Genomic DNA, 25,606 nt, shown 5'->3' on the forward strand with positions numbered 1-25,606 from the left:
GTGTTTAAACCGTTAATGGATGTAAAAGCAAGGAAATGTGTGAGCTACAATTACAATTACTTATACATACATATGTTTAAGAAAACATAAAAACAAGAAAGAGAGAGAGAGAGAGTCTAATTGGTCTACACATAAGTGACATGATTGTCTTTTTAATTTTTCATCTATAAATCTTCTTTTCCTTTCCTTCATTTCTACTTAACCTATACAACTACCAAGAATAAAAGAGTGTAACAAATAGAGGTATCCTCAACTCTTATAATAAAAAATATTTGTGTTTTTGGTGAATCTTGTGTTGAGAAAGACAAAGAGTTTATAAAATCAACAAATCATCTTGGTCAGATACTAGCTGAGAGAAAGATTCATTTAGTGTATGAGGGAGACAACCTTGGGTTAATAGGGTGTGTTAATAGTTGTATTTTTAGGAGGTAGTCAAGTTTTAGTGGTCATCCCTAAAGCTTTAGCCAAAGGGGTTATCATTAGAAAAATAACTAGAGATGAACTATAAGTCTCCATAATATTTGATCGAATGAATGCAATATTTAACTATATTGATATCTTTATTGCTTTATCAGGTGGTCTGGGTATATTAGAAAAGATCTTTCATATTTCATCTTGCATCCAATTTCATGTTCATCATAACCCTATATGTTTGTTAAATATTAATGGTTTTTATGATAATTTATTGTCTTTGCTTGATCATACTATAAAACAATTTTTTTTAACATATTTGGCATGGAAAATCATAATCTCTGTTGCTACTACTGAACAATTGATTGATGAATTACAGTCTTTCATCCCTGTAATTGATCCTTCTATGAGTTGCATAAACTGGTCAACCATGGACAATTGTAAAAAGCTTATATTAGATTTAAGTCTTCATTTATGAAACCTTGTGTCTTTTGGTTTTATTAATATCATATTATTTTGTTTTGATATTTCTTATATTTTTTAAGTGTGTTTCAGGTTGGTTAGTATTTGCTGTTTCAGGTGATGTCTTATATACTATATCTTTCTAATTTAGGATATTGAGGATAATGTTTTATTTTTTTTGGGAGGAGAGGATAATAGTTAATATTAAAAGAAAAAACTAACTAACTATTTCTATTATTATTAAAATAATTTGATGAATCTTTTATTAGAATGGTATAGTAAAGAGGAATTCTATTGACTTTTAAGATGCATTTTAGTAAACATTCTTATCAAGGTCTATCATAACACTTATTGAAATATTCAGGTTTACAAATTCTCACATTATTATCACTTGATTTTGCTCATATGCTTATTTAACAAGTATTCTTAAACCTTCATTTTTACACACACACACACACACACACACACACACACACACACACACACACACACACACACACACACACACACACACACACACACACACACACACACACACACACACACACACACACACACACACACACACACACACACACACACACACACACACACACACACACACTTTATCATATGATTATGAGTTGCACATTGGATTATTACATTATTTATGTTTTTTTGTTAAAGGTAACAACTAAGAGAAAAAGATATTATATAATTTTCAAAAAAAAACAAATTGATAATAAAATGAATAAACAAAAAAGAAGATAAGTTTGGTTTCATAGCCTCCTTGACTTAAGCAAATAAGCTTAAAGGGGTGGTTTAACACCTAATACTCTAAAGTGAACTGACTTGGAGCTATTGACTCAATGCTTGTTACATGGGTTGAAAAGAAAACTTAAAGGAATCAAACTTTGCACTATCTATATTTTATTAACTGCAACCTAAGTTACTAAGCTCGAAGGGGTGTCTCAATAACTAAGGTCCTAAGATCAACTAGTCTATGAATCATTAGCCTAAAGCTCGTTATATGAGTTAATGATGTGTTATGTTTTAATTTATCAAAACAATAATAATAATAATAATCCCAATATAAGAAAGTTAACCTTAAACATTAGAGAAAAATTTTGAATTCTTCTAAGAAAAGCCCTATAGCTATGTTTTGATATATATGAAGGTTTATTAATATCTTGTTTAAGAAGTATGATCAAATATATAAATTTAATAAGAGTTTGTTTATTTGGATATATTAATGGAAGTTGAATGATGAATGCCTTACTTTTAAATGTCACAAATTATTTTAATGCTTTGATTACTAGAGACTAGTAATAAGCTAGTTGGTGGTATGATTAGTACTTAAAAGTATTATTAAATTTTATAACTTAAGCATGCTTTATAATAACAAGTTTGATAATATAAGATATCTTTAATTTATGATAAATATGCATTCTGAATGCAGACATATCTCACAATTTAAAGGATTGATTGATATGTTTAAGTATTAAAAATGAAAAGACAAAGAAAGAGCTAAGCTTAAAGAAGAGATACTAGTTAATTCAAACTAGAACATCATTCGGTTATTGGATCATAATTAGAGCTATAAAACATGGATTTAGGTATGGTTTATATGGATGGAAAGCTACAACATAGACGTAAAACTTTTATGAGAGTCTAAGTTTCAAAACGACCATTTTCAAGTTCAAATTATAGCAACAAAAGAGAAGTTGAAATCTATCTTGTAGCCTAGGCATTGTTCAGTGTTCAACCTATATCTCGAGTTATAGAAGTCCAAATGAGCTCAATCTTGATTCCTTGGAAAGATGAGGTAAATTCTCAAAAATTTCATGAAGACTATCCGTTTAAATTCTGATGTTAGTAATGATGTTTTGTTCAAATAAGAACATAATAGTTGTCATCAAGTCAAGAGGTGGCCACCCACTCAATAATTAGTCATCAAATCAATAATTCTGAATTTTAGCCAAATAAAAAGAAGCATTTACCACACATTTAGACATCTTGGTTTTTAGATCAAAATTTTGCTCTTACTTTCTTTCTTTGTATCTTGTAATGTTCAATTTTATTTCATGTTATATTAATATCTTGTTTATGCTTTTCATTTCCTTTCCTTAGTTATTGTATATCATTATTATGTTTTTATTTTATTTATTTATGTTTCTTATTTTCATTACATTTAGTTTTATTTTGTCAAGGTGAAAAGGGTTTACTAATGGTGTAAGAATAAATATAGTATAAACTCAACATAAACTTAAATGTTTAATACTAACATGTTTTGTATTTGTTATCTTACTCACTCTTAATACCCTACTTGTTAAATGATTAATTTAGATTTGTGTTCTACAATCCTTGGTATAACAAATACTTGGGACTTTCATAGCCTACTGTATGGTATAATTGACACGTATGCTATGAAAGCAATTTGATTTGTTGTTAACATAAGATATCACCATGAATACCTGACCACATTTACAAGTATTGACATTACTCAATAAGATAATTAATATAATCATGTTAATAAATTATAATCCAATTGGAACCTCTTTTGTGTGTGGTTTCCAATTGAGTAATAAAAGGAGTTTATACTATACTTATTTGAAATACCATTAGTGAATCTTCTATCCTTGATAATTGTTTAACCCTTGTTTAATACTTACATCAATATCACATCTCAAAAATTCTCTTCAACACCTTTTCATTTATTATTTATAATTTTATATAGTTCACCTCATTATTATTGGACTCCGATCTTGTCAAGATATTTATTACTTCGACACTCGTGCATTTGGGATAAGACATCAATATTTTGAGTGTGTCAAAGTCCATAAGTCTAAAGGAAACAAATAACAAAATTTATATTACATTTTTTAACCTGTATCATAATGCCTCGTAGAACTTCAATTAACTTGAAATTTTAACCCATAGTTAAAAAAAATATCTGAAAACTCCTAGTTAAAATTTAGCCTAATTAATTTTTGAATTGAATGTGATGCTAGATAGTGTAAATTTGGACAATATATAATTTTACATCAAAATTCAAATATGATCTTATTTGGATCATATTAAGATGATTCATCCTTAAATCACCAATGGGTATACTGGATAACTCTTTAGCCTCTTGTTGAAGCCTTTGAAGTTCTTTTCTTACTTGTACTTGCCTTCAATAACATTGTATGAAAGTATTGGTTGATAATAATTTCATATATGCATGTCTTACTAACAACTTTTGTATATATTTTTGCATGGTAACCACGACCTTATATTGTTGTATTACCATTTTAGCTTCACTTTTTCAATTTCAATTAGTCTTCATAAACTTGATTAGATGACAATGAACCAGGGGTTTATGTCCTTCCATCCTTCCTTCATAAACTTGATTAGATGACAATGAATCAGGGGTTTATGTCCTTCCATCCTTAATAAAATATCTATTTTTTAAATTCATCATGCATAACCTTTTTATCAAATTACCACGGTTTTCCTAACAAGATGTGACTTGCATGTATTGGAACCACATCATACAAAATTTCATCAACATGCTTCCCAATTGAAAAAAAAACCAAGACCTGCTTAGTCACTTTTACCTCACCACAATCATTCAACAATTGCAACTTATATAAGTATATCACGCTTAATCGGATACAAATTCAGTTTATTAACAAATATAGTACTACATTAGCATAAATTTCATGATCTATAATTCAACTACACATCTTATTTTATACATAGAAACGTGTATGAAAGATGTTCTCCTTCTAGTCAAAACTAACACTCTTTTAGCTTGATTTTACCGAAATCGATCTATATTTCCCACGAATGAAAAGTCAAAGTCATCATCATCTACATTTGTATTTTTATCCACAAAATCAACAAAGTCAATTTTAATATTTTGTACATCCTCCAGAAAGGGGTTCCTCACTTATTAACCCCCATTCTTAATCCATTTGAGCCACTATTTTATTGTCTTATAATGCCATCTCATCTTTCAGATCCATCTTGACATTCGTTAGAAGCTCAAGTTGTTAGGTGAAAGCTTACACCTGGAAGGTGTTATCTATTTTTAATGTCATGGATTCATGATTTTCAAACATCTTTGAATTTGCAAAAACTGATTACTAGCAATAAAAATATATGTCACAACTCTCATGTCTAACACAATTCAAGACTTTTCACTCAATTGTTCTCACTATGCCTTTTACCTCTCAGCTCACTTTCTTTAAGTTCTTTTAGAACTGGAAATCAATGATCCAAAATCAATGTCTATCATAACTCAATCCAAATATATATGGACAATACAAAAACTATGATTATAATTTCGCGAGCAACAAAGTGAATTCGTACAAAATATGGACAATACAAAAACTCAAAGTAAAAATGAATGAAAACCCTTATTTGACTCCTAAATAACCCATATATCATACAAATAATTTGAATTGTTAAAAAAAAAACGATAACAAACTTGTTTTTATAACTTGATGTAAATAGGACTCGTTACGTAATTCTAAGCATCATAATTGAAACCTAGACCAAACAATATTGGAACAACCTTAAATTTAAACTTGATACTCAATAAATAATAAATATCAATTTATAAGTCATTATCGTATGCCTAGGTATCGAAAAGCTGTGGATGATCAATTTGCGGCATAAGTTAATTTAGAATTGAAACCCCAATCAAACGATATCAAAAGAATCCTGAATTGAATATGTTGTGTGATTTCACAACAAATAACTAGTACATCAGTTTTAAAGTGATTTTAAGATGGTTTGATTCACTTTCTCTAGTGGTTATGTTTTTTTTTAAACTTTTTATGTTATTGATATGTTTAGGAATAGTAACAAAACAAAACAATACATTTTTTCAAGTACTAAGATGCTAAAAATAGAAAGAGAATAAGACTAGAAAAACACAACTAAACTTATGGAATACAAATAAAACAAAATTTTCAAAAAAATATGGCCTGATTTTAGATTTTAGCTCTAATGCCAATTAATGCGAACCTTATGATCACATGGTCATGTTGCCTACAAACAACAAAGACAAATCTTGGAAAGCTAAAGAATCATGTTTGATAAAAGTGTGACAAAATGATAACTTATCTAAAGACACCAATACTATTGGAATAAGAACCTCTACCTTAAGAATATCAATTCACAAACGAGAAGTATAAAGAAGAATACTACAAAGTCAGTTATACTTTGATAAATTTGATTGTTCTTTATTTAACAAAGAAAAAAGTGTTGCATCATGTAAAACACATGTTTATTCAAGACATCACGGCTAGAAGCTTAAAACCTAATCTAAATTATCCTATTTATAATAGGTGAAAACATCCTATACAATTATGAAAAATAATAATAAGAGTTATAAATAAAATTGAAAAAGAAATCCTAAATCAATTAGAAAACTAAGATAAATCCTGCACGGTAGCTTTTAGACCTTATCACAAGACCTTCTCGATGTTGGAGTAATTTGAAACTTTAACATAATATAAAACATTAAAGGAATATGTTAAAATATCTAGTCAAATTTTAGCTTAATTCAATAGGTTGAATAAAAAATTATATTTGTTAACATAAAATTGTATTATAGAAAAAAGCAACCCAAGAATTCTTGTAAGAAAAAGATTTTAGAATATTAAAGGAATCTTTGCCACACTTGAAAATTATATTGCTACCCATTAAAGATTCTTGTAGAACTAGAAAAAGCATAAAATTAGCTGTTGGGTATCCTTTTATTATCAGGAGAAGAATAATTTTCAAATAGAAAGTCTATTAGCTGTTGGGTATCCTTTTATTATCAGAAGAAGAATAATTTTTAAATAGAAAGTCCACAAGTCAAAAGGTAACCAATAACAAAATTTATATTCCATTTTTGACCCATATCGCGATGCCTTAAAGAATTCTGATTGACTTAAAATTTAAATATAAAATGGAAAAATATATATGAAAACTCTTGGTTAAATTTCATCCCAATTCAAGAATCAAGATAAAAGTTATGCTTGATAGCGCAAAACTGGATATCATAAAAGTTTACACCAAAATCTAAATCTAATTTGCTAGAATCATATCACCATTATCACGTGCCAACCCAATAAGAAGATCTTAGTTCATTGCTTCCAACACTACCACAGAAATAGTCATTTAATTGCAAAAAGACACCACATGTGTCATAAAAATAAGGCAAACACCTCCCACAATAAGCTAGCCTATTTTCCCTATCTATTTTTATCCTGGTCTTTATATTTGTTTAATTTTTAATTTTGATTTCTTTACACTTAATTATTTTATATTAGCTAGGTTTTCTTTTATTTTGCAAACCTAAACATCAACTAAGCCGCAAACTTTTATTTTGATTGTGCAAATCAATCTCTAATTTTAACAAAGAAAAAAAGATTGAAAATTTCTTTAATCTTCAAATTTCACCCCTACAACTCTAATTATTTAAAATTAATAAAATTAATTTTATCAAAAGATTTTTTTAACACATTAAAATCCTCGTATGCATGCAAGCATGAAAAAGAAATAACCAAAACCAATCACAAATCAAAACAATATAATCAAATATGAATTAAAAAGACATTAGAGGATCAAATCAAAAAAAATCACGGGGACTAAAAAAACACGTATTTCACAATTCTGAGAATCGACAGTTGGTTATGGTCATGAAGTTTAAATAAAAAAAAAATTATGACAAGAGTTTTCAAACATGAAAAAGAAAAGGATTAGCAATTTATAATTAGTGGTATGATGCAAGACATGAGAAACGGCCGGGAGATTGAACTTTTTCGAAGCTGGTTCGACTTATAAGCAAACACCCAATCATGATTCAAGATTCAAGTAAATTACAAGTAATAGCCAGTTAGACTTTTGTCCACTCATTGACCAGCCCTCAAAAGGATCCTGGTCGTTAAACAAAATGCCTACGATAGAAAATAGGCAACAAAACCAAAATTTAATCAGAGGGGAATCACACAAATAATTGACGCCAAATGTAGTGTTAGAATGGAAGAATGATTGAGATATTCAAATTTTTCCTAAACATGATTTTCACAGGTTTAACAGTCTCTTAACTCCATCAACAAATGTGCTTAAAGGTAATTCTGTCTCCATTTTGGTCTGAGGTTATTTTTTTTAGATTGATATACGAATTGGGTAAGTTTATGTATATTTTAATTAATTTTAAAAATTTTAAAATTAATATTAATGTAAATCTATAATAACCGAAAAAATTTAAACTCATAATTATTAAAAACCAAACTTAATGCCTCGCCGGTTAAACTACCTCTCAGAATTGGTCTCCGGGTTCTTTTTTTTTTTTATTTACGTGGGGTGTCCCGGTCAGCTTGCGCGTACCACGACTAATCTCCATGGTTCACTGAATACCTTGCAAACCTAGTAGGCATGTAAGACACCGCAGAGGTGACAAGCGTGCACGCCAGGGCTCGAACCCATGTGCTGTGGAAGAAGACAAGTCTCTTCCACCACTAAACCAAGCCTCTCGGTGCTGGTCTCCGGGTTCTTTATTTGTACCATCCCTATCCCCAGCGAGCACCATCCATGGGACTTTTGAATCTTTTGCACGGCGAATGAGCTTATCAAAACTTGTACTCACAAGAAATTCAGATTTCAGCTTGGCGCACCATAGCTTACTGGCCAGCTCAGCAGCTAGAGGAACTCTTCAGTTTCCCGTGATTCCCAGCAGAACCTGGGTTTCAGTAGATCGGGTTATCTGCCAAAAAAAAAAAAAAAAACGGAGATAGTTAGTACATTAGTGCCTCCAAAATTAATTTTTGTTATTTTTTCGACACAAGAATGATGGTAATTTATTCAAAATGGTGAGCAAATAAAAGTTTACCCCCACAAAACGTGGATCATATCAAGTCAAGCATCTTGAGAATGGTAGAAGCCATTTATTTTAGAACTTATAACATGCCATATAATGGGAGGGTGTGCCACATGTCTAACAAATTATAGAGAGAACAAATGCAGTGTTTCCATTATGAGTAAAGATTTATTTTATGTCTTAGAAACATTAGCTTTAAAAATCATCAAGATAATAATTGGCGGTTTCTTTCTTTGGTTGGGAAGAGAATGATACAAGTGAATAAGACTTCTTTGCACAAAAGGGTTTCTTTGAAATTAAAGGGTCTGCACATGTATTCCGGACATGGAGTCTTAGGTTCAAAATCACATTGCTGAAGGTGTAGACAAAAATTGGTTTAGATATAAAAATAAACTCCTATCATCTATGATTGTTTGGTTGACAATCCTTAGCGATTACAGATAAATGACGAAAAAGAAAGAACAATGGATATAATGTAAAGTATCAGACTTGGGGGCATTAGGCAAATGAGAAAAGTTTGACTGTGAAGCAATTGTTAGTGGCTACATATAGTGATAAAATGATTAAAGAGGATGAGTTATGAAGCTTGGTGACATAAATTCATTTCTATAATGTAAACAATCTCACAATTGGAGAATTTTTAACAAAATCTTCCAGCCAAGTCTGCTACCTAGCTAAATAGATTTGTTAGATGAAGAGAGAGATTTAATCCTTCTCAAACAATAATTTGCTTCTTTCTCCAATAAAAAAAAAGGATTGCTTAATCGTTTCAGATTTAATGAACTCCGATAGAAGAAGTTCAGTGATCACATGAATGATTTTTCGGAACTGAATTCTGACGGGAGTTCAACACTAAATGATAACAAAGAAATGTCATGACCTTTTTTCCCCCAGAGATGTACAGAAATCACATGAAATGCTATTCTGAACTCATTCCGGTCCTTCTGCAGCTGCTTCATTATAGCAAATACTCGCTCAATCCCAAGACTGACCCTAACAGCTGGAACTGGTTTGGTTCCAAACATTCCCTATAAGGTTGTCATAAAGCCCACCAGCAGCAACTCAGCCAACTTGTTGACATCAATAACTTAATAATCACTTGGCAAGGATAATTTACATGATAGACAACTTGCATTATCGACTGTAAGGAAAACAATCTAAAGGTTTTAAAAATTTAAAGTGGAGAAGATGAGAGAGCCTGCCTATGACTAATGAGCTACTTGTAATATCCACCATCGAAAGAAGCTGCAATACACTACTCTGAACAGGCACGGGTTGAATCCAGGCATGTTAGCATATCGAAATCTCAAAGCATTCTACAGGCAGGAAGTGCTTGTGGCTACATGAAGTTACAGTACCTTTACCCAAAAGTGATAGGAAGAAAGGAGGACAATTTTGAATTCACCCAACCTTCTTCCTTTCATATTCTTCCCACTTCCTTCATCCGTTCTTACTAACATAAACTTCTGCATGGTGTGCTCTAAAAAACACCAATATGGAATGCAGAGTAAGCTGAAGAAATACATATGCTCAACTGACAACTCTCAGTTTATCATTAGAGTTCCATCCCACTATTAATCACTGCTTAGTTTTTCAGATTTCACCGAACATTCTAAAAGAAGTACTCTTTTCTTAAGATCGCTTAACAAATCAAGAAGAAGATAAGGCTAAGAAGCAGAATGATATTAGCAAAGAAGATTCAGAGAAGAGAGAAATGAGATCGAAATTGGAATGCAATCTATTCATATCCAATGTGATCCATACACTACGTTTTTATAGTGATCAATATTAACTACTAGCAAATTAATCCAACTAACTCTAATTAACTAACAGAATTCTACAACTAATAGCAGGTTGCGTGTCACTGACATTTGCCTTCACACAACAACCTTCTTCTTGTTGCTATTTCCCACCGTTATTCTGCCATTCTGAATCGTAACATCTTTTCTAAATAATTTTTATACTTGTTTTCCACATAAATATATTTATTAATTTTGTTTTGAACTCATTTAGTGGCATAACATTATCAAATTTTTCTTATATTATTATTTAGGTGGTTATTCAAACCATATAATTATTTGAGAGTTTACAAACTTTCTTTTATTGTTCTTTAATAACAATCTCATCAAGTTGTTGCATGTAAATCTCATCATCAAGGTCACTATTTAAGAAAATTATTTTTACATATATTTGATGTATTTCAAACTTACTAATAACTATAATAATTCTTAATATTCGTATGAAAATTATTCTCAATAATATAATATAAATTTGTTGGTTGCCTTACCATAACACATGTTGAAGTCTTGTATTTATATTATGAGATAACTATATACACAAGAGTAAGAGATAGACTAGGGAGATTATACATAAGAGTAGAAGATAAACTAGGGAGGTTGAGATATACTTGAATTAGTCTTAGCTTGATCTTTATTGCCTTCTGACACGATCAAAAAATTGATATTTTCTTGCAAATAAAGGAGTGTCGAAGAAACAAATAATCTAGTAAGACCGTAATAGACTCATAGGGAGGTTAACTATATAAATTATAAGTAACAATAACAACAACAACAATAAGTTAAAGAAGACTTTGAAATTGTAAGATTAATGTGAGGATTAAACAATGATAAAAAAAACATCAAGTTTATAGGATCCACTAATGGTATTTCAAACAAGTATAATATAAACTCTTTTTATTACTCAATTAGAAACCACACATAAAGGTCGGATTATAAATTGTTAACATAATTACATTAGTCATCTTATTCGAATAATACTAATACTTGTAAATATTATTAAGTATTCACGATTATAACTTATGTTAACAACAAATCAAAATCCTTCCATAGCACAAGTATAGGTTATGCCATATGGTTGGGCTATGAAAGTATTAAGTATTTGTTGTACCAAGTGTTATAAAATACAAATATAGATTAACCATTTAACAAATAAAGTATTAAGAGTGAAGAAGATAACGAATACAAAACATGTTAGTATTAAACATTAAAGTCTATGTTAAGTTTATACTATACTTATTCTTACATAATTACATTAGTCATCTTATTCGAATAATACTAATACTTGTAAATATTATTAAGTATTCACGATTATAACTTATGTTAACAACAAATCAAAATCCTTCCATAGCACAAGTATAGGTTATGCCATATGGTTGGGCTATGAAAGTATTAAGTATTTGTTGTACCAAGTGTTATAAAATACAAATATAGATTAACTATTTAACAAATAAAGTATTAAGAGTGAAGAAGATAACGAATACAAAACATGTTAGTATTAAACATTAAAGTCTATGTTAAGTTTATACTATACTTATTCTTACACTATTAGTATAACCTTTTCACCTTAACATAATAAACTTAACTAAACATAGTATCAGAGAGAAACATAAATTAACATGATAAAAACATAAATAAAATATAAGTTAACTAAGTAAAGGAAAGGAAATGAAAGGCATAAACAAGAGATTAATGAAAGCAAAACTGAAGCATTACAAAAATATAAAGAAAGAGAGCAAGAACATGATCTTAATGTAAAAACCAAGATGCCTAAATACATCGAAAATGTCTCTTTTTATAAGTCGAAATTCAGACCTATTGATTTGATGACTAATTGTTGAGTGAGTGACCACATCTTGACTTTGTAACAGTATTTATCTTCTTGTCTAAACAAAATATCATTGCTAATATTAGAATTTGAACAGATCATCTTCATGAAAGTTTTGGACAATTGTCTTAGCTTTCCAATAAAATAAAAATTAGTGTTTTTGGACTTCTAGAAGTCAATATATGAGCTGAATACTAAACAATGCTTAGGTTGCAGTATAAATTCTGAATTCTCTATTATTGCTTTCATTCAAACTCGAAAATGACACTTTTAAATTTTGGACTTTTCATAAAAGTTTTATACCTATATCTTAACTTTTCATATGTCGCACACCCCGTACAACGTCGATTGACAATTTTTGTTAGTTTTTTTAATGTGGGGTCCTGAGAGTTTCCACCTGGTATTTGATTGAGGGTTAATAGGAAAGGTGGATATACTAGTCTTTTTCAAAGATTCATGAGTATAAGACTGATTGTGACTAGGGAAGGTATGACCACTCCTAACACACCTTACTTGAGGTAATTTGCTTTGTAGTTTGATGTGATTTGAAAATTTAAGATATTAGTCAAATTTTTAAGGCTTTAATAAATCAGTTATTAAATCCTAGAATATATGTAGAAACATGTTCTCATATTTTGATGAAAAATACAACATGATTTTATTTTTTCTTTAAATACTCAACCATATACAAATTAAAATAGTAAATTGATTTTTTTATCCTTTTTATTTTATTATTAAATAACATATATAAAACAAATACACACACACACACACGTCTTTTTATTATGTTTACTTACCCATAATTACATGTTTACAATATAGAAAAAAAATTCAAACAAATCAAAACACAATAGTATCTAAATATACATATCATTTAAAAGTTACATAAAAAACAAAGAAATTCTCGGGAATAATGTTAGAACAATGGCCACGTGTTTACAACATAACAAAAAAAATTCAAACAAATCAAAACACAATAGTATCAAAATATACATATCATTTGAAAATTACAAAATATACAAAGAAATTCTTGGGAATAATGCATACACAACTAACAGATCAGATGTGTGGGTCTGCCATGGTTGGGAGATCGACATACCTTTCAATTCTTGGTTTTTTACTCTTCCTTTATTGTCATTCTAGCTCCATTCTCATTCCCTTATCATCTCTATAATGAGCTACTAGAGAAGGGATGCTGCTGCTGGTCGGTTGATGGTGGTTGGCCTCGATGATACTAGAGCTGACGGTGGCGCTGGGGTGTTATTATGGCACTATTGGCGTGGTGGGACAAAGAGAAGACTGGGAAGAAAACAACAGGGACTACCGTCGTATTTTATTTGAGATGAGAGGAGCGACGACCGGTCTCTGTTAGGTGGAGTTGAAAATGATGATGGGGAAATGGTTCTATTTTGTTGTGTGTGAGGCAGGTCTGGGTTATTCAATGGGGGAATGGTTTTTAAGGGTTGAGAGAGGAGATGGACGATCTGTATTAATGGGCGGTGACTTTGGGGATTTCAAAGAAATGGAAATAAGGGTAGTGTTTTGATGACTAGGAGAGGGAGATGGCGGCTAGCTACTATGCATTTGTGTATGGTCCTCCTGTTTGCTTTGCCAAGGCAAAAAAAGGGCAAAGGTGGCGACTTGTGTCTAGATCAATTTAGGATAGGGTTTTTTTCTTTTGTTTCCCTTAAAAGTTTCTTCGCCCCTTTTTTTTTTCAATATAACTTGGTATTTATAGGAGAAGTGTTGCTAGGTTTCCAAATTAGTCCCTCAACTTTTCTTTTTCTTTTCTTTTCTTTCTTTTTTTTGTAAATTTTGATTTTTCTTATTTTTTTGTATTTTTAAAAGTGAGCAATATCAACATCAACTCAACAAGAAAAATTAGTGATTGTAAAATTAATATGTTTAAAGTTGAACGCATTCAAAATACCTTTGAAAATTTAAATTCTTTTGAGATGACATTGAAAATGCTAAAAATGATACAAATATATCAAAATACATTTCTTTGGGGTTTTTATTTTTTTTGCTATTTTTGGTTTTCTCTGAAAATTTATCAAAAACATGGGTAAAAAATTAGGTAGCAAAACCATACATGTAAACCAAACCTAAATCCAAGTTCTATGCTCTAGTTATGATCCAATAACCGAAGGATGTTCTAGTTTGGAATGAACCATCATCTCTTTTCTAAGCTTAGCCTTCTCTTTGTCTTCTCAATTTTAGTAGTTAAACTCATCAATCAATCTCTTGATTTATGTAATAGGCCTACATTTAAGATGAATATTTATCATAAATTAAAGACATCTTATATTAGTAGACATGTTATTATAAAACATGTAGTTAACGAGTTATTAATACTTTCGGTACAAAATGATAACATAAATTTATGATAAAAATGCACTTTTAAGTACTAATTAGTCATCGATGCACCCAAAGAGGTTTTTGCCTCTAAGAAGAGGAACAATTTGAGGCAACTATAAAGGATAGTTATCCTAAGTGATTTTAATGAGATTGAAGTTGGTGAAGGTGATCAAAGATGATGTTTTTGTGGAGGAAGAGGTTCTTACAATAGGCATAGTAAGGGAGAAGGAAAAAATTTGAAGTCAGGTGGGCTTTAATACCTTATAATATAATATAAATCTATTAACTACCTTACCATAACATAGGTTAAGGTCTTGTATTTATAGTATAAAATAATTGTACATGAGTAAGAGATAGATTAGAGAGGTTATATATAAGAGTAACTGATAAACTAGGGAGGTTAGGATACATTTGAATTAGTCTTAGCCTGATCTTTATTGCTTTCAGTAGTTGTGGATCATCTAAGTTTAATCATTGTATTGGTGGGTTTGACTAGTTGTTTAATATTCTTAATCCATGTAAATATATGTCAAAATAGTCCAAGCCTTTTTGTTGTTTAAAACCTTTACTATCAAATCTAATTTTATATTTGTCAATAGTGCCATCAACTTTCATCTTTCTTTTAAAGATTCATTTATGGTCAAATGGTTTACTTCAAAGAGGAAAATCCACTTATGGCCTAATAGTGTACTTTCAAGAGGAAAATCCACTAGTTTCCATGTATGATTATTCATAATAGATTTAATTTTACTATTAACTGTCTCCTTCTAATAGGAAGCTTCCAAATAGACATTGCTTTAAAGTAGGTTCAATGTTTATTTTTTAACAAGTACGTTAAAAAATCAAATCCAAATATTTTGTTTCTTTTTGTCTTTTTACTCTTACTAAACTCTAGTCTATCATCTTCTAATTAATGATGATTACTTGAACTATCCTTAATTATTCTTTTAAGTAAATGATTTTCTTGTGCTTCGTTCTATGGAAACAAATTCTCAAGGAATGTAACATTCCTTGATTTCTTAATAGTATTAGGATAAATATCTTCAATAATTGACTGGCGTACAAGAAATTCATATGTATTATTATTATATGTGTATATGATAAATACACAATACATAGTCTTAAGTTTTATTTTGAATTTTTTAGGAACAAGTATTGCTATTTTTGTAAGATACTCCCACACTTTAAGGTATTTATATAAAGGTTTTATATGTTTCCACAATTCATATAGTGTTTTTTTTAAATCTTTTTATGAGATAATTTGTTAAGTATATAATTGATAATTTGAATTACTCTCTAAATTTTAGTGTGCTCTAAAACTTATAAACATGATATTCATCATTTATTTTAATTTTAGAGTTAATGGTTATTACTAAAATAAGTGTTACCTTTCATTTTAGCAATTTATGCGGTAGTTGGGTTTTGATCACATTATTTTTTATACTCGTATTAATAAATATTGAATTAGTTAAATTTAGTGGAATTGTAAGTAAATATGCTATTGTATGAAGTATTCTTTATTTAATTACACTTTTTCAATCATAATTTAATATACAATTTATAATTTACTTGAATTTGAATTACTATAGTTATAAAACTATATATATATATATATATATATATATAAACAAACTTTATGAGTCAAATTTATTAGTTTACATAAAGTGTGTATGATAATCAGATAAGTCTTTTTAGTGGTTGGCTTAATTTTTTTTATATATTTCCAAAAATTAAATTATTTTGTTATAAAGTTTAGATATGTAATGATGAAACTCCAATTTTATTTGGCAATAACTTTAATAATAGAGATATAATTCGAAAGGTTGAAAAAGAACAAAAATATATTGGTTGAATAATTTTACAAAACAAATGGTTTGAATAGTAAATAACAAAACTATCCTTTAATATTATATTTATTGTAGGAAAAACAATAATATTTTATATGTTTAAATAAAATAATATGAAATGGTTAAATAGAAAATACCACCAAGTTAATATGTTTATTAATGAATTGATAATTATACTAATATAAAGCATATTAATTATATCAATATCACATACGGATTTCAAATTAGTGCACTATTACAATTTTTAATAAAAAAATTAATAAATTTAATTAGAATTTATTAAAGTTTATATCTAAAAACATGATACTGGATAGAGTTGTTTGTATTGATTTGTGCTTTAATTTTTTTAATTAGAATCTTTGTGTTGTTGTAAGATAAAACAATTATAACCAAGAGAGGGTAAATTAGTTGTTTTACTAATATTAACAAATAATCCAATTAAAACTAGGAAACTAATATAAATATAATAATCAACAACATAATTAAAGTGCTTAAAATAACTAGATAAGCTTACGTCCACACCTCAAGTATCAAACCTATCTTCAATGTTATTTTCCTCTACCTGTTCAAGTTCAAGGGTATAGTAGTCACTGACACAACTAAAAGATTGATGTCTTCTCCCAAGTATAGGAGTGTCGAAGTAATAAATAACCCAGCAAGACTGGGGTCGAACCATTTAGAGGTTAATTGTAGAAATTATAAATAACAATAACAACAACAATAATAACAATAGTAGTAGTAATAGTAGTAGTAGTAGTAATAATAATAATAATAAAGAAAAGAAAGAAGAAGAAGAAGAAGATGAAAACTTTGAGATGGAATATTAATGTAAGGATTAAACGATAATAATAATAAATGTCAAGGTTAGAGGTTCCACTAATGATATGTCAAAAAAAGTATAGTATAAACTCTCTTTATTCAATTGGAAACCACACACAAAGGTGATTTCAATCAGATTATAAATTGTTAACATGATTACATTAGTTATCTTATTTGATTAATGTGACATAATTAACTTAGCTAGACATAATGAAAGAAAGCAAAATAGATAAACAAAATAAGAACATAAAAGTTAACTAAGTAAAGGAAAGGAAATGAAAGGCATAAACTTAATATTAATGAAAACAAAGCATAAAAAATACAAAGAGAGAAAGGAAGAGCATGATCTTGATCTGGAAACCAAGATGCCTAAATGCATGGCAAATGCCTCCTTTTATAGGCCAAAAATGGGAACTATTGATTTGATGACTAATTGATAAGTGGGTGACCAACTTTTGACTTGGTGACAATCCTTATCTTCTTTTGTCTGCCCAAAACGTCATTGATAACGTCAAAACTGGAGCCAGTTGCAAACATGAAAGTTGTGGGCAATTGTCTCAGCTTTCTTGTGTAAAAACTTCAGCTCATTTGGACTTCTAGAACTCCAGATATGGCCAAAATACCGAACAGTGCTCGGGCTGGAAGACAGATTCGGGCTTCTTTGTTGTTGCTACAATTTGTACTTGATAATGGCCTTTTTAGATCTTGGGCTCCATATGAAAGTTGTAGGCCTATGTCATACCTTTCTATTCATGACCTAAATCTGAAATCTATAGCTCTAGATATGATCCAATTACTGAGCAGTATTCTGGTTTCAACTGCACCGACATCTCTTTTCTAAGTGTGACCATCTCTTTGTCCTTTCAATTTCAATTCTTAAAGTCATCAATCAATCCTTTCATTTATGTCATAGGCCTGGATTTAAAATGAACATTTACCATAAATTAAAGGTATCTTATATTATTAGATATATTATTATAAAACATGCTTTAGTTAAGGAGTTATTGATACTTCAAGTGCAAAATGATGATATAAAACCATGATAAAAATACACTTTTAAGTATCAATCAGTCACTTAATGAATCCACACCAATATCGTTTTCCCTTGAAGATATATTATTTTCAAAATTTCTTCTTGGTGAAATTATTTCACCAATACCAAGAATTTATACACAAAGGTTTACAATTGTGATTTTGTTATCACAATTAATTCTTTTAATAGAGTGGATAATATAATTCAAAGTTATAATATCTCTATATCTTAAAAGATAGAATTTAAAGGATCTAAAAGTGTTAAGTGTAGTGAGAATGATATTAAATATTCTTGTACTAGAATATGAAGGTTTAATAGCATTAATTAGATTATAATTAAGAATTGATGATTTCAATGTATTTTTGCACCAGAATAATTTGTATATCATATAGGTTCTAATTCTTTTATTAAATTTGCAATTAGAGAAGCTATTTATATGTTTCTAGCAAAAACTAGCAATTTATAATCATTATAGTTACAATGACAACTAAAACAGTCGACCGATTCCTATGAAATTCGCATATATTGAAATGAACAAATAGTCAACCTATTCATTAATTTGATTAAGCTAAATGTTCAACCGATTCATATAAAATCCTAAATTTATCAATTTTAACATAGGTAAATTGTTAGAACCATTTATGTATTTTTATTAATCCTTTTAAATATGTACATAATAAAATATATGTATTCATTTTATTTTATGCTATCAACATGAGATATACATATTTATAAAAAAGTATTAAAATGAAAACTTAATTCTAAGTCTTCAATATTAGGCTTGTTGATAAGATCATGTTTTTTTATGAAATCCTTTGTGCTTGTTGATACGATCACTTAATTCTCATATGTTTTAAATGTATAGGTAGTAAAATATATGCATTCATTTTATTTTATGCTATTAGCATGAAATATACATATTTATATAAAAATACTAAAATAAATATTTAATTCTAAGTCTTCAATATGCTTCCTTCTTAGACTTTTTGATTTTTTCATAAAATCCTTCATGCTTGTTGATAAGATATGTTTTTTTTATGAAATCCTTCATGCTTGTTGATAAGATCAATTAATTCTCATCTATTTTCTCTTATTTTTTGTTCTTACTTGGCTTGAAGATCATGTTTTATCTCTTATTTCTTAAGGTTCTAACATAACTTTATTTATAATATCTAAAATATTAACCATATCAATTTTGAAAACCTTTTTTTATTTTATCATATTTCATACAAATGGGTTTTTTTTAATGAAAATTTATGTATTTGTTAGTTATTTTTTTATATATATAACAAAGGGTTAGGGTTGCAAGAAATTGTGGAAATAACTAAGTTACTCATGTTCAACATAAAAGGATGAATAGGGTATTGATCTTTGGACAAAAAATGATTCCTTTTACTTTATTGGTTCCAATTATAATCTTGTCTTCGATATATAGTTGTTGGCTTTGTCCTAATACTTTTTAGAACAATAACATGGTAGTTTTAGAACAATAACTAAGTTTTTGTCTTCTCTTATTTTTTCTACTTTTTTTATTTATTTTGATAGTCTTTAATCCATTTCATTTGAAATATTTTAATATTACTTTGGTGTTAACTTGAATTTTATTTTAATATTGCTTCGGTGTTAACTTAAATTTTAGTCTATTTGATGAAATGCATATAAGAAGGTTGATTGCTATAATAATGATATACTAATATAAGAGTTTCTAGATCATGTCACTTAAATAATTTTTCAATGTAGAAATGTCATTTTGTTTTTAGGTTTTGAAATTTTAAAAGTTTATAATTTTAATTTGTTAAAGCTATTATTTTATTGTGTTATATTGAGATTTTCCTTTCTATTTTCCTTTCCTTATTCATCTCAAGGAAGCAAAAATAAAAATTAAATATTAAGTTGACTAAACTATAAACTATAAGTGGCTTATAATAATTCATGAAATATCATAACATGGTAATAGAATATCATATCGTCGGTAAATTATAGTTTATAGTATGATCATGGTAATTTATTAAAAAATAAATTATATTTTAATTTTGAATATTGATGAAAAAAATTAATTATTATATTTATTATTTGTTAGTAAAAAGAAATTATTTGTACATGGGACTGAAAGATGGACTGGTATTTAATAAGTAATTAGAATATGAGTTAAGAAAAGAGAAACATCAACATAAGAGCTTCATTGCACGTAGAATTAAGCCAACCAAACCAGTCAAAATATGGGCCTGGCCTAAAAAAACAAAAAAACAAAATGATTTACTTTTCATCTCTGAGAAGAAAAAGGCAATTACGAAATTGAATGATGATGGAAATATCTACCTGGGAACCCATTTTACCTCTCGTTCTCATTCATCATAGGAACATCCGACCATGCTTGTTTGGATTGTAATTATGGTTTTTTTTTTTAAATATTTTTTATTTTTAAAAATTATTTTTAATATGAGTGGATTATGAAAAACAAATTTAAAATAAAAAAAATAAAAAATTTTTTTTTTTTTAAAGGATATTTTTAAAAATTATTTTTAATACGAGTGGATTATGAAAAAAAATTTAAAATAAAAAAAATGAAAAAAATTATTTTTTTTTAAAACATTAAAAATAAATAGGAATGTGGAGTACAGCGATGAATGGAGGCCAGCAAATCAAGCCATTTGCATTCAATTTCTTCAACGAGTCGCCAGCATTAGTCAACAACCATTTGTCACAAAATTCTGAAGGTTTATCACCATAACAGTAATATCATCCATATTGCCTCTGCCGAAAGACATATCTACAAGCTTTTTGCAAGACTCTACTGAATTGTTGTTGTCTTTTAAAATCACATCTACTGCCTCTTGCTCATTTACCTGCAAAATCCCGACAAAATATAATTGATCATGCCCTGAACTTGTTTTTTCTTTCTCGGGGGGTGGGAGGGGTGCAAAATACCTACGTAAATATGTATAGAAACATACCTTATCCCATAGGCCATCAGATGCCATTATCAGGAACTGGCAATCTGAAGTTAATGGAACCCTTTTGATCTCAGGTTCAGAAATTATCCATTCTTTCAGATGCTGGCTCAGGTTCAGAAATTATCCATTCTTTCAAGTGCTGGTCTCCAATTGCTCTAGAAACGGCGAGGGACCCATGAACTCTCCAAATCCCATTGCGGCAATGTAGAAAACCACCCTGCAATTAATTGGTGTAGCTAGCTAGGTTATCATTTAGCTTTTATTTTGATGTATAATAATAATTAGCAGTAAGTATCAATTAACTTACAGAATTCTCAATGCGAAGGCGCTCATCTTCTCTGCTAACTCTATGATCAATTGTGAGTGCATGAGCTACCCCATTCCTGCTTAAAACTACCCTACAGTCACCAACGTTTGCAACATGTAATTCTCCATCATTCAACAGCACACTAGCTGCACAAGCTCCACTGCTAAGACCCTGCAGGAGTCAAAATTCAATTAAAATGTATGACTAAGCATATTTAACTGCAATCCGAAAGGAAGCCTATCTAGGCATTCTTTTTATTTTTTGCGAGATATATAAAGTTTCAGAGCGTTTTCATATTGCCAAGTAGGACATGCCATCAGAGACTGGTCTAATTTGTTCGAAGAAACAAAACTAATCTCTTCTTTTTCAGTAAAAAATATACAATAATGAGGTAGCTGGCTGCGTATATTTAATGGCGTTGTCATGAAATGGTTTGTTGCAGAAATATTTTACTAATTTTTAATAATAGATATCTTATTAACAAAAGGAATCAATTAAAATGAATTATAGACTTCAAATCTCGAGAATATGTCAAAGTATACCTTGAGGTCAACAAATTACGTACCAAACTTCCATGGATATAATTTTCAATAAACATGCAGGTCATATGTGCTTTCTTTCTTTCTTTCTTTTTTTCTCCCATGTAAATGGCAGTACCGGGAATTGAGTTGCAACTCTCTTGGTCTCATTTTCAAGTGCTCTAATCAAACACTAGATTAATCTAGTCCCCGATGAAAAAATAAAATACACAAGCTCCACTGCTAAGACCCTGCAGGTGTCAAAATTCAATTAAAATGTATGATTAAGCATATTTAACTGCAATCCGAATGGGACCCTATCTAGCTTCATTCATTCTTTTTATTTTTTGCGAGATATATAAAGTTTCAGAGCGTTTTTAAATTGCCAGGTTGGACATGCCATCAAAGACTGGTCTAATGTGTTCTAAGAAACGAAACTATTCACTTCTTTTTCAGTAAAAATATACAATTATGAGGTAGCTGGCCGCGTATATTTAATGGCGTTGTTATGAAATGGTTTGTTGCAGAAATATTTTATTAATTTTTAATTATAGATATCTTATTAACAAAAGGGATCAATTAAAATGAATTATAGACTTCAAATCTCGAGAACATGTCAAAGTATACCTTGAGGTCAACAAATTACGTACCAAACTTCCATGGATATATTTTTCAATAAACATGCAGGTCATATATGCTTTCTTCTTTCTTTTTTTCTCCCATGTAAATGGCAGTACCGGGAATTGAGTTGCAACTCTCTTGGTCTTATTTTCAAGTCCTCTAATCAAACACTAGATTAATCTAGTTCCAGATGAAAAAATAAAATAAAAAAAATAAAGTAATATTGATGGTGAATTAATTGGCTCATTAAGTAATTAACAAATCTAACAATATATTCGTAATATATATATATATGTACTGGCTGCCTTTCCAAACTTGGTAGTACAATAAGACTAAGTCAAATCATCATAACGTCGTATTCAACATTCAAAGTTGAAAGTTTACCTGGCTAAGAAACTCCCTATCTGTAACCAAGTAGCCTCCTCGTATAGCCTCCTCTAATTGGCCATCTTCCTTGCAACCAACGTTTTGAAGACCTTTCACAATGTTCTTTCCTAAGTTTTCGGCAACGTAGTTAGCCGCGGCTCGGCCTCCATGTCCATCTATGACAGCAAAAAATGCCTAGTGACAGAATAGAAGAAGCAGGGATCAAAATCTTTTGAGCATAACAAGAAAGATCGACCATAATTAAGCCCCCGGATAAACCAAAACATGGAGAATTGAGAGTAACAATGAAGGTTTAATTAGCACCAAAAGAAGAACACTAAAAACCCAATTAGGAACTAATCCAATCCTTAATTATAACGAAGCAGTTCAAACAGAAGTACCAATAATTAACAAATCTAACAATATATTCGTGGGGTGTGTGTGTGTGTGTATAGATTATACGTGGATGCCTTTCCGAACTTGGTAGTACAATAAGACTAAGTCAAACCATCATAACGTCGTTTTCAACATTGAAAGTTGAAAGTTTACCTGGCTAAGAAACTCCCTATCTGTAACCAAGTAGCCTCCTCGAATGGCCTCCTCTAATTGGCCATCTTCCTTGCAACCAACGTTTTGAAGACCTTTCACAATGTTCTTTCCTAGGTTTTCAGCAACGTAATTAGCCGCGGCACGGCCTCCATGTCCATCTATGACAGCAAAAAATGCCTAGTGACAGAATAGAAGAAGCAGGGATCAAAATCTTTTGAGCATAACAAGAAAGATCGACCATAATTAAGCCCCCGGATAAACCAAAACATGGAGAATTGAGAGTAACAAGGAAGGTTTAATTAGCACTAAAAGAAGAACACTAAAAACCCAATTAGGAACTAATCCAATCCTTAATTATAACGAAGCAGTTCAAACAGAAGTACCACCAAGTTTATGTTAAAGTTACAATTTAATTATTTTTTTTATGAAATATGGAATACCTAATACCCAGCAGAGAGTGGGAGGTTAGGTCACCTACCTGCTTTGCATCTCCCAAAATATCAATCATGATGCCATACCCGTCTTCCATGACCTCCCTCCTTCCTTTCTTGCTAGCCAAATAGAAATCTCTCCCTTGAACTTCGAACTCTTTATTTTCCAACTTCCTGTCTACTCGAGAAAATTCCACTATCGGAGAATATTCTGGCACAACCAGCCTCCCAGGCCTCTTCTTCAGCTTGGTAGCACCCTTACTACGATCTCCTTCACTAATCTTTACTATTCTCAAGGAATCCAGTCCTACTTTCCTTATCAAAACATCAGAATTCTTTTGTGAACTCTTATCATGCAAACCCTTTTGATATGCTTCACAGGCCATGCTTTCCTGCATGATTCCCTCTTCAAAATACAAAGCTTTACTTTTCATGTCACCACTTTGACTCTCTTGTGAAACGTTACTTTCTTGATCATGCACCAGAACTATTGTTTCTGAATCGTCTTTAATTAAAGGGACCTTTCATTTTTTCAAGAAAAAACTGGCTAACCCATTTGAGAGGAGGAGAAGGAAGAGAAGAAGATTGAGGGGATGTAAGGCTTAACGAGGCCATAGAAATGACCTTTCTTAGTCTTCGAAGAAAGTAGAGAGCAAGAGAAATAATAGAGAAACCCCATAGAAAATCCTCTAGATCTTTCATTCTTTTGACAAGAATTTTGTGTGCGCTAGCTTACTTTTTGTCATCAAATATGGCGTGAGAGTTGTTGAAACAAAGGAGGTGTGGCTCATGCAAAAGAAAACACTACATATTTATGGCTAAAAGGTCTTTGATAGAACCAAGAATATGCAGCATGGGAGGAAAGGAACACTCAATACTTGGTAATAATTAACGGGTCAAAGGTGAATGGCTCACGGATGGATCAGTTGCATTGTATTTAACGACTCTCTCCCGTGCTTGTGCTCCAGAACTAGTATTTGTAGAGAAAGGGCCAAAGGAGGTAGCAAATTCATTTGTTACCTTTGACTCTTTCAAAGCCAAGGAAGTGGTCACACATATAATGTTGAGCGCTGGAATATTATTACCTTTTTAGTTTTTGCTTCTTCCCTTTTTCAACGGTTACTCAAATGGGAAATCTATAACTGTTTTGACTTGGTTAAAAAATTGTTTTGGGAGGTTTGAGTTGGTCAGCCTGCTCGATTCTCTCTCCATTATTGTAGCTCTGCACACTAATCAATTGGCATTTGCTAAGCACACCTCTTATGCTATCTCAACGTGGATTTCTTTATTTATGGAAAGGTTCAAATTGAAACCATATTGCTTTAGAAAATTAGAAAGGCGGGCTTGGTGCTAGCCAAGATTAGGTAGCTATTAATTCTCTGCATGACTGACAACAGCAGCAACTTTAGTATCAATGACAAATTAAAGATGTTAAGTTTCCCACCAAACATGGAGGAAGTCTCAAT

At 30.0% G+C, this 25,606-nt stretch overlaps 1 protein-coding gene and 1 long non-coding RNA gene across 2 annotated transcripts; both read right to left on the reverse strand.

Moving 5' to 3' along the window:
- Positions 1-21,022: 21,022 nt before the first annotated feature.
- On the reverse strand, positions 21,023-21,448 carry LOC105111245 (uncharacterized). The gene is made up of 2 exons (XR_839585.1): positions 21,349-21,448; positions 21,023-21,240 (listed from the first exon to the last, which is right to left on the reverse strand). It is a non-coding gene; the product is annotated as an uncharacterized LOC105111245 (long non-coding RNA).
- LOC105111247 (probable protein phosphatase 2C 74) lies at positions 21,449-25,166 on the reverse strand (the record flags this gene model as incomplete). Its single annotated transcript, XM_011006560.1, has 4 exons — positions 24,188-25,166; positions 23,710-23,886; positions 21,656-21,826; positions 21,449-21,565 (listed from the first exon to the last, which is right to left on the reverse strand). Coding segments are annotated over exons 1-4 (852 nt in total), but the record flags the coding sequence as incomplete, so codon positions are not given.
- Between the last annotated feature and the right edge of the window lie 440 nt (positions 25,167-25,606).

The sequence above is a fragment of the Populus euphratica genome, unplaced genomic scaffold (genome assembly GCF_000495115.2).
Source record: "Populus euphratica unplaced genomic scaffold, PopEup_1.0 scaffold286.1, whole genome shotgun sequence".
NCBI classification, from domain to species: Eukaryota; Viridiplantae; Streptophyta; class Magnoliopsida; order Malpighiales; family Salicaceae; genus Populus; species Populus euphratica.